Source organism: Leptidea sinapis, chromosome 4 (assembly GCF_905404315.1).
Source record: "Leptidea sinapis chromosome 4, ilLepSina1.1, whole genome shotgun sequence".
In the NCBI taxonomy this organism is placed as follows: domain Eukaryota; kingdom Metazoa; phylum Arthropoda; class Insecta; order Lepidoptera; family Pieridae; genus Leptidea; species Leptidea sinapis.
The window spans coordinates 8,018,011-8,033,984 of record NC_066268.1 but is presented as its reverse complement, the minus strand read 5'-3'; the positions used below and the strand labels follow the sequence as shown (position 1 = coordinate 8,033,984).

General features: G+C 33.5%; 1 protein-coding gene across 1 annotated transcript; it reads right to left on the bottom strand.

Annotated features, from left to right (window-relative positions):
* Positions 1-6,635: 6,635 nt before the first annotated feature.
* Positions 6,636-15,974, bottom strand: LOC126979782 (luciferin sulfotransferase). The gene is made up of 5 exons (XM_050829315.1): positions 15,767-15,974; positions 11,893-11,969; positions 10,247-10,441; positions 8,961-9,114; positions 6,636-7,092 (listed from the first exon to the last, which is right to left on the bottom strand). The coding sequence occupies exons 1-5, from the start codon at positions 15,972-15,974 to the stop codon at positions 6,731-6,733; spliced, it is 996 nt and encodes a 331-aa protein (XP_050685272.1). The 3' UTR covers positions 6,636-6,730.

The following is a 15,974-nucleotide window of genomic DNA, read 5'->3' as shown; positions in this document are numbered from 1 at the left end:
ATACGCAAAATAAAAAAATTGTATTGTAAAACACTTTTAAATTATTAAAACGCGTGTAATTGTAACAATATTTTAACATTAGATTTTTGCGTAAAAGTTACATTTTCTATTCTAAATCTATTGTAAAAACACAGTTACAATGACACTCGTTTTTAATCCTTTAAAAAGTGTTTTATTTAATTGTGTAACACTTGCGCTTTCGCGTTAATTAAAGAAAATACTTGTACTTTCATATCATTATTTAAATAAGAATTTTATTTTATAATCGTAAGCTATTATTATTAGGGCTCCAAAGAAACTACCTAAGTGAAAATAAGTGCTTTGTAATGTGACAATAGTAATATTAAAGAATCTTCGTGAAAATGTAATAGTTTAAGAGTTTTTAGACTAGAGGCCTATGGACAATGTAGCGACTTTATTTTGTAACTTACGCATAGTCAATTTTAATGAATTTTATTAATCTATGTTCTTTGTAAATACTTTTAACATAATTGTGTTTAGTAAACGAATATTTCACGGTATCGTTAGCAAGTGTATATGTAACTACTGATTCAACTTTATTTCTATTATTAGACAAATATTGCAAGATTGTTTTCGTCACAAGAAATCAATTAATTTAAACACTTCTTAACATTGCAAATATATTGTTGTGATTGTGGATTCGCACTCTGTAATCATATTGTTATATAAAACCGGTATACTTTATAAGCACACACATCGCATGTCTCCAAATTGTCCTAATTGGGACGCATTTTGACACTGATTAAAGTTATTGACAGAAACGCGCAAGTGATAAACACTACTCCCTTTCTTGTGTCTTAGTTTTATCCTTATTACATTATTTCCACATGTCAATGTTGTACGCGAAAAACTTACGTTTTTGTTGTATATAGGTATAAGAAATATTTATATATTTTAGTGTTAACTAAAATTTATTTGAGTATGCAGTACTAAAGCCAACAAAAAATTAACTTTGGTTTTTAATATATCTTTTTGTTAATAGCGTTTAATTAAAACCGTCTCAAATGTAGTAAAAAATTTATGTAATTCAGAAAATATTAAAATAAGGCAGTGACTAAAGAGACTAAAAGTGCGAACAAGAAATATCTGAATAATGGAGATGTAATTATTAATTACATATTACTTAGATTAAGGATTGGTCTCCGCTGCGCTCCAACTACCTAATAACTATTACATTTTTAGCTGGGCAACTTCTAGATGCTTGTGTGCGTGTCATCTTAACACTCAATGGCATCTTTCAAATTTTGTAACGAACGCTTAACCTTACATTGAAATTAATAAAATACAAAATACTTACTGATGATATGTGATCCCAGTGTCTTTCTTATTTCTAGTAGTATTATTTTTATAAAGTTTTACAACGCAACTCAGCATTTAAGTTTCAATAATTATTATCAAAGTTAAACAATCCAATCCTTAATTTAAGACAACAATTGATTTGACGTTTAGTGGAAAATATATTGATATTAAGTTAGGCGAAACGTAGAATCGTGTAGTCTACTATTTTGTTATTTGAATCGTGTTAAAACATAACATTAATCTTGTATGGCAAAATTAAATGAAAACACAGGTAGAGCTAGCTAACCTTCATCGTAATAAAATAATTCTAAAATTTAAAGTAAATAATTGAAATTTTCAAACAAACAAATCATATATTTAGAAAACAAAATTCAATCATTCTTATGTGGTCGCATATGACGTGCTAGTAGATTTCTTACAGGTTGTTCCGAAATGGTATTATGGAAAATTGATCTATGTAGGTGAATTATGTATTTTTTTTTTATTATTTTTTTTGATTACACTTAAATAGTTCTACTCATGTGTTTATCTAATGTCTCCATTGTAGTACCACGCTTTATACTATAAGCATTTTGTGGGATTACCAACATTGTGGCAGGAATTTAAAAAAATTGATGGAAATGGATGAAATTTGATAATATTATGTTTTTTTTTTAATTTAGGGCCTCAAGCATATTTTAATAAAATGTTAGCGTTCGTAATTCGATTTCTAATAATTAATATTAGAATAAGCAATTGAGCTATTTAAAAATGGTGTATTTTAATGTGCTTGCTACCTGCTTTGATGAGTGTAGCGTTTCTTATTACACTGTGAGCTAATGCCACTCGCTTTTGCGAAGAAAAAAAAGAATTAGTCCCAAAAATAATATGAAGAAATTGATAAAATCAAAATTTGCCAAAACTATTATAACACGAGTACTCGGTTAAGCCAGTGAGCAATTACCACAGAACATTATTTGGTACTCTAACGAGTAGTAACTGTTGACCGACCGCCTTGAGCCTAAACACATGATCGTATTTGGTTCGGCCGAACCATCGGACGCTGGTAGGAAATTACACACATTAAAAAAGTTTAAGCAACATGTACTAATTTTAATTTTAGGATGGTTTTTTCACATTATAACGTTGTATTTTATTTTAAAATAGTATTTTTAGGGTCCTTTGATGTAAAAATAGCAGCTGTTGTAAGTTTTTTATAAGTTCTTTTAAAAACAGAAATTAACAATACTAAATATACTGCAGACCCTTAAGTACATTAAGCAACTAATAATTTTTTTAACAAAATGAAATTTCTAAAGAAAATTAATTTATTGTGAAAGAATAGGATAATTTAATACAAAGTATGGCCTCCTCTGCTATTCAGAAATTGTCGGCAACGATTATTCATTGAATTAATGAGACTGTTTATGTCATCTTGCGGTTATCGCTCCCAATGGAATTGTAGCAAATCCTTCAGTTGTTGTCACTCCGCCCAAGTCCTGCAAAACACGTCTCTGGAGCATGTCCTATGTGCTCGATGGGGTTGAGGTCTGGCGATAGTGCAGGCCAGGGAAACACCCGGACGTTCTCCGTTGCCAAGTATTGACTGGTTCGCCGAGCTGTATGTGAGCCCGCATTGTCATGCATTAACGTAAAATCAGAGCCAAAGGTTTGTGCAAATGGATGGACATAAGGTCTGAGAATATCCTCAACGTAATTCATGTTGTTCATTCATGAGTTCATGTTTCCATTTACAAAAACGAGCTCAGTTCGCCTGTTCTTCATAATACCCGCCCATACCATAACTGTTGAGCCGCTGTATGGATGAACTTCCTGAATGCACCTGAGCCTTTCAGTATTTCCGGGCCGACGGTACACTCGCGAGCACGTACCGTAAGATGCAGTGTTGGGAGGCCCCCCACAAGATGGACCGACGATCTGGACAAGATCGCCGGAATAAGTTTGATGAGGGCAGCGCAGGACCGATCGTCGTGGAAATTTTTAGGGAGGCATTTGTCCAGCAGTGTACGTTTTCCGGCTGATGATGATGATGATGATGGTACACATGTACCCTTCTTGTATCAGGCCTAAACCCGAATCGCGACTCATCATAAAACATAATTTTATCCCATTTTCCTGGGTCCATGTACTGCGTTCTCTACACCACTCATTTCGACGAGCGCGATTCCCGTGACGTATCGGTGGGCACCTAATTGGGACTACGAGCTCATAGGCCGTACTAATGCAGTCGATTTCGCATAGTTTGGGGACTTACATCAACACACTTGAATTTTGTAGCCTCAAACTTATCTCTCGAGCGGTTAACATCGGCTGGCGTCTTGCAGTCAGTTGTATGTACCGGTCTTGCCGAGTGGTTGTACTCCTTTTACGGCCTGAATGCTGTTCAGCAGGTTCCCTTGTATTATTGTAGCGCTGCCAAAGACGACAAATAATACTTCTATGAATGCCACAATGCCGAGATACCTGAGATTGTTTACTACCCGCTTGCAACATCCCTACAGCTATTTGACATTCATTTGCCGTCAAATGACGTCGCTCCATGACGTAAAGAATATCTAACAATTCAATTTTGTCGCTAACTATATTTAAATGGTTGATAAAATTATAAAATCAAGACTAAACGTTGCAATAAAAACGCACTTAAATTTAAACAAATTCCCTTTCATTTAATTTTATGAAAAAAACAAAACACAATCGATTTTTTTTATAACTAGCCAGTATATCATCAATAACAAAAAAGTTTACATATCTATGCACTTTGAGTGAATAAAGACTTAGAAATTAATTAATATAAATGGTAAACTTGTGATATCATGCATGTTGCTTAGACTTTTTTGAAGTGTTATATTCGATGGACCATCGCACAAAATTATTATTATTACCATCCGGAACATACCAAGCACGACGGACCAATTGGTGCGAAGCGCCCATCGGTCCATGCGATGGTCCGGCCGTACCAAACCAACCATGTGTTTATTCTTTCTCTATTATCCATTGATAATAGAGCTCATTAGCTGAATAGATTATTTTTAAATATTCTAATAATTTCACAACTTCTTTATTTTCTTTTTGTTTCGGACATGGGACGCATCCTTTATATGTTATTAGTTACACTTTTATGTATAGGTATTAAAACCACAAGCTATAACAAAAAATAGTCGTATATTACAGCAGATATATAATATTAACTATAAATAATACGAAATTGTCATGGAAGATTATCTAGTCTTGTTGAGATTAAAGATGCTTAATTTTATACACTTTATTATCTATATGTGATGCACTCAGTGAGCTGGATGTGAAAAATTTTCTTGTTGTTGTACTTACTAGGAAAGCTATGGTTGAATATTATTTATATAATATATTTGGTTATAAACAAAGAACGGCGGCATGCGAAACCAGATAAAACTTCTCTTTCACTCTATAGCTCTTACACCAAGTCTCTATTCATGTCTGTTGGAGGTGTCCAACATAGCATTGATATACAGAAGAAACAGTATAGGAGATAGCACACAGCCTTGGGGCACTCCGCGTTCACAGGCTTCGTGCTCGAGCAATAACCGTCGACAACAACCTGTATGCCGCACCCAGTGCTGGAAGTACACTTGCATAAACTCTCGGAAAGCCCAAATAATGGAAGTATTAAGAGAAGCGCCTTGTGCCATAAACGATCAAAGGCCTTCGCTATATCCAAACGGAATCTGAATATCTTAGAATATTGTTTAAAATGAGTTTATGAGGTGGGCATTTTTGTATTTTTCAAGCTGTTTTTTTCAATTATTACTAGATGATAAGTCCTAAAATTAAGGCCCTTTACACATAAAAACTTTAAATATTACATTCTCTTACGTTCCCTTAGCTTGCTTTCGTCGTCGTTCGATGTATGTGGATATCGTCTTAAGCGATATGTTGCTTAGTGTAATTTTTTAAATACTCGAGTATCTAATCATGTAAACAAAATACTTTTTAAAAGTCTTAAAATAGTCATTCATGAATTCTCATTACTGCGGAAAAAACTTCGTAAAGAGTATCGTCCGTAACTAAATTAGATTTATAAAAAAACTTGTATTCTAATTGAATATCTTGTATTTACGTTTAAAATATCAATCTATGAATAGATCTTAATTGAATGATATGATACCAAAACAGTATTTATATTTTGTTTTTTATTTTATAAAATTTTATTTACACATTGTAATTGTGCATATGCTACTACAGACTATTTTACTACAATAATTGTTACTACAAAGCATTTTGAATTTATAGAAGATTTTTACTCCCAAATATAGATTTGGGTTATTTGTATAAGTGTAGATCAAACATCGACAATAAACCTATCAAATATTTAAAATAAATCTTTTACAATTGTTAGAAAATTTTAAAATTCATATTATAGGAATCGATAGAATCAAATCTTTGCTATTGTATATTTGCAAAGAATAGGATTTTAATGTCACCATTTTTTTTAGAGTAGCTAACTTGCTAGGAGCAAGAAAGGCAGAGATCAATTACCATCATCTGGCATTATCGTTGAAATTGTCAAATTATTCCTAACCTTCGTATTAATGTATAATCAATGTGATCTTCAGCTTTGATATAGAGTGGGAAATTTACCACATTATTGTCAGTACACTATTGTGAAAATAAAACTACATTGAATTTACAATATTGTTTAATTTATTTATTTTGTTTCGTATTGAATAAATATGTGAATATGCTGATATGTGAATATAGATGTTGCATTGGACAAGCATTTTTGAGTTAATAAAATATTACAACTATTGTTTTCTCGTCGTGGTTTGGTAAGATGGTTACGATGCGTCTGAGAATAGCCGCCTAATTATTATCGTAATCTGTATAATGGGAATAGCTCATCACTAAACGCACAATTTTGTGGTATGGGGGACGCAGCTGTTATCAAACGCAAGGCATTGGTAAAAATAATAAGAAATCTGCAATTTTTATAAATTAATGACATACATTGATTTTGTTTTATTTCTATGAACTCCCGGCAACAAGATTTAAAGATTTACTACAAATGTATTACATTATCAAAATTCGAATAATATACTACGTTAAGAGGTTAATAATTTAGTCTTATCCTTATTCTTTCTCCGTTAAATTAATCTGATAAAGATTGAACATGATTTGTTAAGGTCTTCTTCTAAAAATCCTTTAAAAAGACTGGTATTTTAAATTTAGGTACAGAATTTGACTCAAATATTTTATATATATTTATTTGGTTCTTGCTTTATTTTGAAATGATCGTTTCGCCTTCGCGTTCACTTAAACCACTTGCCATTTCTTATTAGTTAAATTCATTAATATCGCTTTCTGTAGGAGTCCTCTATAAACCATACATCTAAAGTGTCACTAAAAGTTACAAGCTGTATGAATTTACTTTAAAATATTACTCAAAACTTAATTCAGTCCCCTTCAGATGTGAGTGAGCCCAATCGTCGAATCTTCTAGAAAGATCATCAGACATATAGTTCTTCCAATCTCCAATCTCACCTTTTCTGATGAATCTCAGTGGAGTTCCTTCTAAATAGCTTTTGCCGAAAGACTTTTCTAGTATCGCATCCAAGTTAACAGCTCGGTTCTGTTTCATATTTTGGAATGATAGATGATCACAAAGCTTATCGACTTGCTCATCGGTCATAATCTTGCCCAGAAAGTCGGCTGTCTTCCGTACGACCATTGGTAGGTCGCGCTTCATCTCCTCAAACTTTATGAACAGTATATTTGGGTCGTGACGCCTTTTCCAAAAACCTGTGAAAAATTATTTAAGTACTTTAAAACATCTCAGCACTTACCTCATGTATTATGAGGTTGTGGCAAATGACTAATTTATAATTAATTTTGGCTTTAGATTTCATTTTAGATGTTAGCACAGAATATATTTAGTCTGGCCATAGATACTGTTACAATTATTAAAATATTACATTTGAATTCGAATTTGGAATTGGTTATTTTGATATGATTGTTCATTGAGTTTTCTCATTTTGGCGCCAATACATTGAATAATATTTTGCGATATTGAAATGGAGTGGGGTGATAAAGAGGACCCAATCACTGTGATTGCATTACACAAAGTTGGTATGGAGCCCAATGCAATTTTTAAAACTCTCCAACCGCTTGTTATTAGTCAATTGTTTGTGTACAGGGTACAACAAGACCTCTCTATTTGTGACAGAAAAAGATCTGGCCGTCCACGTAGTGTTCGTAAGGAAAAGGTGATTAAAGCAGTAAGTAGGCTAGTTAAACAGAAGGTTTACTTGCTCAAACCCTGTAAAGAAATATGTACTACGCTAATAAAGTATTATTTAATCAGTGCGATTAAACTGTTTGCAGCTGCAATGGACGCGTTGCACATTGATAAATAGCACACTACGATCTACTCGTACGTACTTCTTGGGTACCTACTTAGGGGTGATGTGTACGCTAAAGACAATAGGCTCCATTTTGACGTTCTCTTTTTGTTGGACCTGCGTATTCTAGACATATTATTAGTTTATTATTATGACAAAAACCTTAAGTACAAGATATACATATTAACTTAGTGTGTCATTCATTACTGCTGAGGTCAGTGCGTATCCTTACTTACATTCCGAGGATGTTTATATATATTTTCAATTGTATATCGAACCTTATAGAAAATAGCACCGTAGCTTTAAAATCATGTTTGGATTTTTGTGGGTTTCGCTTTTTAAATTAGTCCTGATAAGACTCTTCTGAGGTTTTAGTTTCCAGAATTCCCTATTACAGAAAAACTTTTTTTCTATAACATTAAATTTGTAACAATTTTTTCCGTCCGGGCGCTCTTACCATTTGAGCCAACCGTACGAGTGACAAATGGATCGTAAATCTTGGCATGTCTTGTTCATTTCTAAGGTTGATGCGGGTTGAAGTCCCGTATTGTTCATAAATTTTGCTTACTTTAATTTGTATAATCAATTCCAGAAGTGAGGGACATCACTTTAAAACAACAATTTGTTAATTTTTTTTCAAAAGATTGCAACCCAGACAATATTAACAGAATTTTACGTTTAACTAAACATACGTTTCGTGGCCTTTTAAGTCAAACTCAGTGAGTTTCCCTGAAAACGTGAAACTTTCGAAAACGTTCTGAATGTTTCATCGACACAGAGCCTAAGCTGCTAGGGATCGACTAAAATTTTGCACAAACGATAATGATACTTTTTGGAATATTGATTTTTACAAAAATTATATATAGTTGAACGATTTGAGGGGATTTCGTAATTTTCACAGTAAGTAACGAAGTTTATTATATTTGTTTCTAGTTAGAATGTAAACGTAACGTAATAACTGCAGTAATACTCCTTACAGGAGTGAGTTACGGGTTAAACGTTTTTATGGTCAGTTTGTCGACTTTAAGCCCACAGTGAAGCCCGATCCAATTTGGGTGCTTTGTTTTATAATTTCCAAAAAAGTATGTCAAATGCTTAAATAATTAGATAGGTATAAATACAAGTAAAATATGTAGCCTAGAATATAAAGTGTTGAATGCTATTTGTCAGGAAATAATCACACACATATTATAACCTATTGCTATAAAATAAACTTTGCATTTACTAAAATTATGATATTTCACATATAAAAAAAAACAAATATCTCACCTAGAATATGGTTCCATACAGGTCCAAATGGTGCTCTATCTCTCATGAACAAGTCACAGAAGTCTTCAAAACTGCCCTTGAGACCATGCACCAATGTACAGTAGTGATAATATGAAACTACCATGTCTTTTGGGTTCCGCGATGTATAAATTACCTGGATACAAACAAAACGCCTTAAGTTCGTCCACTAACGGCCGTTCTCAATACCGTATCTTTTACGGATACATTACTGTCACTGTTTAATGACAAGATATTATCCATAGTTATGTCCAATATAGTTATATATATATTATATATATAGTCAAATGCTGTCTGTCAATAGGTTATTGAAATGTAGTAAGCGTAAAAGGATAGATTTGTCTACCTCTAGTAAGTTAAATTAAGGATAGATAGGTTATTGAAAACGGCCGTAAATGTCAATGATGAAAAAACATTAATAATAATAATAATATATTGAATACTTTATAAAAGTGAGATTTCCGTATTCCTATAAAATAGAACCAATGAATATTATTTCAAAAATATGTTTACGAATTACAAGATTTTTTTAAGTTTTTATTGGGTCAATACGTCAATACTTTTCAAGAAATCAGAGAATTTCAACTCCTTAAGATCATCATCGGAGGCTATATTATTAATAGCCTCATTTGGTTTTTTCATTTTATTTTTAAAATTTTGCAAGCAAATCTTTGTTACTATTACAAATTCTTTCGCAAAACGAATAAGACGCAATTAGAGTATCTGTAGTGACAACGGTAAGATAAAAGACAATTTTTTTTAATTTGTAATAACTTTACTTCGGGTTTATTTTTCCAAAGGGAGTATTCCAAAGTTTACTATTCTCTTGTAAACATGATGTAATAAGGGTTGATTTAACAAGACTCCTCCACAGAAGTGTTCAGGGGCAAATTGAGTGATTTTGGCACCACATCTTGCAAATTCGTCAGCGCTTTAATTGCCTACGATCCCCGCATGTCCTACGACCCATCGAAGTGTAACTGTTTATATCTCCGAAAGTATTATATTCCAGCAGTTGCCTACAAGTCTAAAGGCCGTTCTGTTTGAGGCTATGGCGGACAGAGCTGTCTGTGTTGATGTTAACACACTTGCCGACGTAGCCTTTATATTATAAAACATAGCAACACTAAAAGAAATAACAGGTCTTTAGATTAGTTGATGGTATGAGCTGTTTAAGAGACTGAAACGGTGTAAAAACGAATGAATTGTTTGAAGACATATGATAGAAAACTGGTAAAATTTATAGAAGAGGAAATTCAGATGCTTACCTTAGGCTTTGCCATGCCATCTTCATTAACGATATCAATCGGCAGCAGATCCCAAGGTAGATGACTCCGAATATATCTAGGATGTGGTAGACGGTACTTCACGAGGTCTACAGACGTACCCTTGACAGATTCGTCGTGCCATTCAGCATGACCATCCACCATAATACATGACAGCTCTACTAGAGGGCAACGAATCTGTGACAGAAGTGATACAAGAAATGATAAAACATCATTTTTAAATTCTCATTTAACTATACGGTGAGACAAGGCCTCAGTCTTACAAATTCGGTATAAATTCGTACAATTTCCGAATACAATAATTAATTAATGTTTTTTTATATAAGAGGAGGCAAACGGTCAAGGAGGCTCACGTGATTAGGAGTGGTGAGGCCGCCTCACTTTTATTTGAATGCAAGTAAAATTTGCATTATTTTAACTTGTTATTGCTCTCAGGTTGAATATGTACTACCAAAGAGATTTAGAGAGAATAGACCAATAATAAAAATAGTATAAAAAACTAAAAAAAACACGCTTAGGTTGAAAAGATAATGGTTGAAATTTAAAATGAACATTAATTCCTGCCTTATCGACGATAGATGAAAAAATTATATAAGTTAACAAAAATTTGATTTTGCAAATTGAAAAGTGGAATAATTTTATCAAATTAATATAATATTCTCATCGGTCCACGATAAATCTACGAATTAGTCGGTTACAAACATACATACAGGTGAAGCTAATAAAAAGCGTGTAATAACTCAGCCACTAAGATTTTCTTTTAAACTGCGCAGCGCTCAAGTGAGCTCTGTGAGACGGAAATTGACAAAAATACCGAATTGTTCGGTTATAAATGTAAAAATCGAACAGTTTAGCTCAAACCAAAGCTCACTGTAACATTACCTATGCCGGTGAGTACAATTAAAATAGTTTACTTAATAAATATAAATATTGAAACATATGACGTTATTGTGTATAATGCCACCAAATCAAGAGAGTTATTGCTTCTTCTATTAACACCACTCTACACATCACAATAAATATGATAGAACTTAGTAGTAATTCCATCATTCTTTTTACGCGGGAAGCGATGTGATTGGTTAATTTTTATCACGTCATGGACGCCACGTAAAAAGTTCAAAGTAATAGTTTATATCTACGGTCTATTCTCTTTAAGTGTCTTTCAGTTCTACTATAAAAACTCCATATTGCTTGGATTATAAAAGTATGAGTAAAATTGAATGCTGCCGCATTTATCACGGGGAGTGTTCTGAAGAGCTGTTTGGCCTGATTCCTGCCACCGAACTCCACCTTCGCACGCCACAAACCATCCCCACCATCTGGATGTGCGGCGTTCCTACACAATGCGGTTTCAAATAACTTTCTTCGACGTCCAACCAAGCTGTGAAATGAGCTTCCACATGTGGTGTTTCCATGATGATACAACATGGGTACCCTCAAACAAAGCACGCACACTTTTTTATAAGGCCGGTAACGCTCCTGTTATTCCTCTGGTGTTTTAAGAGAAAGTGGGCGGCGGTGATCACTTAAAATCAGTTGACCTGTACGCTCGTTTATCCTTTCCTCCATAAAAAATCAGCATTTATTTAAAACAAAGAAGTTAGAGGTGAAACGTCAATAAAACGTACTTGTTGCAAAGACTTCGCACCTTCGTAGTCCAAATCGTGACCAACCAACCAAACCATTTCTTGAGCCCATGTGGATCCTAAAACAAGTCCAAACGAAAATAAAATTATTACTAGTTGCCAATATAATGTAATTCATACGCATATTAGAATCATACTCAAATATTTTTGTACAAATTATAATTTTAAAATCATTTATTAATTAGCTTCACTATTGAAAAAGATATATTATTCGGAGCTGAAAAGATTAAAAAAAGAATTATATTAAAGTAACATTTATTTATTTACAGACTATTTGGGGGCGGTCGCTCCTTTCCCATGGTGTGGTATCATTAATAATTAGAAAGTGATATATGCTACCTTTACCACACTGAAGTTGTTATAAATTTTGCAGAACGTGTGTTTTGTTGATTTTATGGAGTCCTCTTGTAAATGTAGATATATAATTTGCTCAATACAAAAGACTTAATAACTCGATATAACCAAATAGTATGAATAACAAGTTCATGATTATTCCTTTTGCTAACATTATGATTATCATTATTTCTAGAATATTTCTTAGTGTGCATATATGCGTCTATTATAATATCAAAAATGTATGGAGAGGCACCAAAAAACACCTTACCTAGCGAAATTGGTTTGAACTTCAAAGTGGGTTTTCAATAGAATTTTGGTTATACAAGTTTGGACTTTTGGTCCAACCTGTATAATAACGGAATTAAATAAACTTTAACACTAGTAGTAGTTAGGTAGGAATTGCCTAATTGCAGGCGTATGCATTTGTTTTCTAGCAAGGTAGGCAGTGTAGGTCTAACTAGTCGTATTTTATCTTTGAAATAAGCAAAGATTGCTCACCGTATTGCTACGCTAGGTACTAAATATAGTATCTATCGTAAGGAAAAATTTTATGATTGGGTATTCAATAGAAGTTTGGTACTAAATAACGGAACCAAATTAAACTAAATTAACGTTAACATTAGTGCTATATTTATCTAAGTTCATAATGAAGTAAGCACTGCCTAGTTGCCTATTTGACATGCACGCCCCTGCCTAATTGCCTGTATAGTATGCACGCCCCCGCTTTGACGAAACTGGGGGACTAACAATTCAGATCCAGCCTCATATGGAGTATTGGTCTCATCTCTGGTCTGGTGCAAAACAGGATCTTGTATCTTGGGAACAGGTGGATATTATGGCGTTGCGTTAAAATTTCGCTTCATTGTGTCTTAACCCCATTTTACAAACGGAGTGTTCTGCAAAACCGCTTAATTCCTTATTCTGAATTTCACTATCGCACGTACGAATGTGTTTGTCCAGATACAAGCGAACTGTCGATAGAGTTTCCTTGCGCAGTGTTTTCGGCGGTGCTATTCTAGTAATTTCAAAATCATTGACGTTAAGTTCCTATCCTACCCTCGTTATGCTCTAGATTTGTATTCTCCTAACATTTAGAAAGTTAACTGGATCAAAGCAGTTTTACCAAATCTTAAATCTATCTAATACTATTAAAAGTGTTATCTATGGCTGTCAACTCCACCAAACGTCAATATATTGCAGAATAGGCTTCACCCAACAATCCTTCAATTGCCGTTCGATCTTGTAACGAGAATACGCATCACATTTATATAACAATAATACGGTCGCTTCGATCATTTTCACGTTTTGTTACGAGCAACAGGACAAAAGGACATTACACTAAAAAACTCTTACATACTATAAGATTGACAACAATCCTGTAATTACAAGAAAGTATGCATAGTGGTTAGTGGTATTCTTACACCGTGAACGTACGATTTGTCCTCTTTTTTCTCTAAAATCACACTGGAGGCTGATATTTATGGCGTTGGCAAATGGCGAAAAGAGCGGAAAATAAAAATTGCGTAATAATTATTAAGTCGTCATCAAATTATTTTTTACAGGATGTTATCTTATTTCATTGCTTTTTTAAGGTGTTTAAATTTTATTTATTTTTTGTTTAAGAGATAATTTAAAATATTAAATAACTACGCGACTTAATGAAAATGCCGCAGGTTACTTTCCGCAACGACTCAATAATTCACATCTAGTTTTAAATATTATTTATTATAGATAATTTTAAATACGTATATATTTACTTACTAGCTGAGCCGGTGTACATTTTGTTTGTTTTGGTATATATAAATTAAGTACCACTCATCTCAGTTTGACTGAATCATTTATATCGACTGTAATAGCTTTTACTCGCGACTCCGTTGGCGCTGAATAGTTACATTGGGCAATTTTTTTTTAGGATACTTTTCAAATAAAACACATACACATTCTATGATACAGCGCATATCCCTTGTCATTGTGGAAAGTCTCTTTAATAGTATTTCCCTGTGAACTTTATTATCATATTTCGTCCCTATGTAGGTCAAAGTTTCAAATGTTTATAAATTATTTCTTATCAAGTGCCTAAATACAATAATTCATGGGTTTATCTACGATAATGACGAATTTCCATACAAACTGCTATCCCCTATTTCAACACCTCCTATTACTTTTTTACAATAAAAGGTAGCCTTGTCCTTTTTGAAGCTCTAGTCTATCTCTGAACTAAATTTTATCAAAATCGGTTTGGTGGTTTAGGCGTAACAAACTAACTTACTCGCACATTAAAAATTTAAATTCTAGATTACTTAATAATAAGCTATATAGTTGGCTAAATGCTTATAATTTTTATAGTGTTAAGGAAATTTTGAAACGAAATTCTGATATTGATTGTAGTTAAATATTTGCATGCTAGGAATAATACTAGCAAAACATGTAAGCTCATTATTATAATATTTAAACACCATTGTATAAGTACTATGTATTTTTTTGCAAAAAATATAATATAATTATTATTATTTATAATATTAGTAGGGATTGCTACGTCAAAAAAATATAGATTCCGGTTAAGTAATCACCAACATATCATATACTAAAGCATTCTCCGAAATACGCTGCATATTATACATGAAGTATGGTAAAAGTATTATTGCGATCTGTTCAGTAGTTTTCGCAGTATAACCGAACAAAAAACTTGCTCTCAATTTATTATTTTAGACTAGCTAGTATGTATATATAACCTAGTTAATAAATATAGTAATATTTCTTTAAGTATATATTTTTATGTCAAAAAAGGTTTTTTTTTTATGGTATAGGAGGACAAACGAGCGTACGGGTCACCTGTTATTAAGTGATCACCGTCACCCACAATCTCCCGTAACACCAGAGGAATCACAGGAGCGTTGCCGGCCTTTATCAAAAAAGCTCTGTTCATACCAGTACGTACTAAACTTCGAAAAGCAAAATATTTATGTAGTCGTTACCTATATTCGGTGGTTAGTTGCAATATAATACAGACAGAGTTTGAATTAATTTTCTAACGAAATGCTATGGAAAAAGGAGGACAAACGAGCATACGGATCACCTGGTGTTAAGTGATCACCGTCGCCCACATTCTCTTGCAATAGCAGAGGAATCAAAGGAGCGTTGATGTCCTTTAAGGAAGATGTACGCGCTTTTTTTGAAGGTGCCCATATCGTATCGTCCCGGAAACACCGCACAAGGAAGCTCATTCCACAGCTTTGTAGTACGTGGAAGAAAGATCCTTGAAAACCGCACTGTGGAGGACCGCCACACATCCAGATACTGGGGATGATATCCTAATTTGTGGCTTGTCGTGCCCATGTGGAATTCAGCGGCAGGAATTAGGTGAAACAGCTCTTCGGAACACTCCCCATGATAAATAAATGCGGTAGAAGACACACAATAAAGCGACGCTTCTTCGCAACGCTAAGTGATCCAACCGTTAACAGAACACTGGGTCCCCAATGATCCTTACATTAAATCAGTAAAAAATATCTGTACATACCAGTACGTGGATAAGAGCACATCCAAACATCGCTGTCCAGAACTTCCATATCCAAAATATCTTGACCTATCGTCATATAGTCAGCCGGTAGAATCACCCGGCCAGGATTTATCTCGACCATGCAATCTTTTTTTTCGAACATCTTGTCCAACATCGCGCCCGTCTCCTCATCTAGCTTCGAAAACGTCAAATTTGGCCGCGTTCTCAT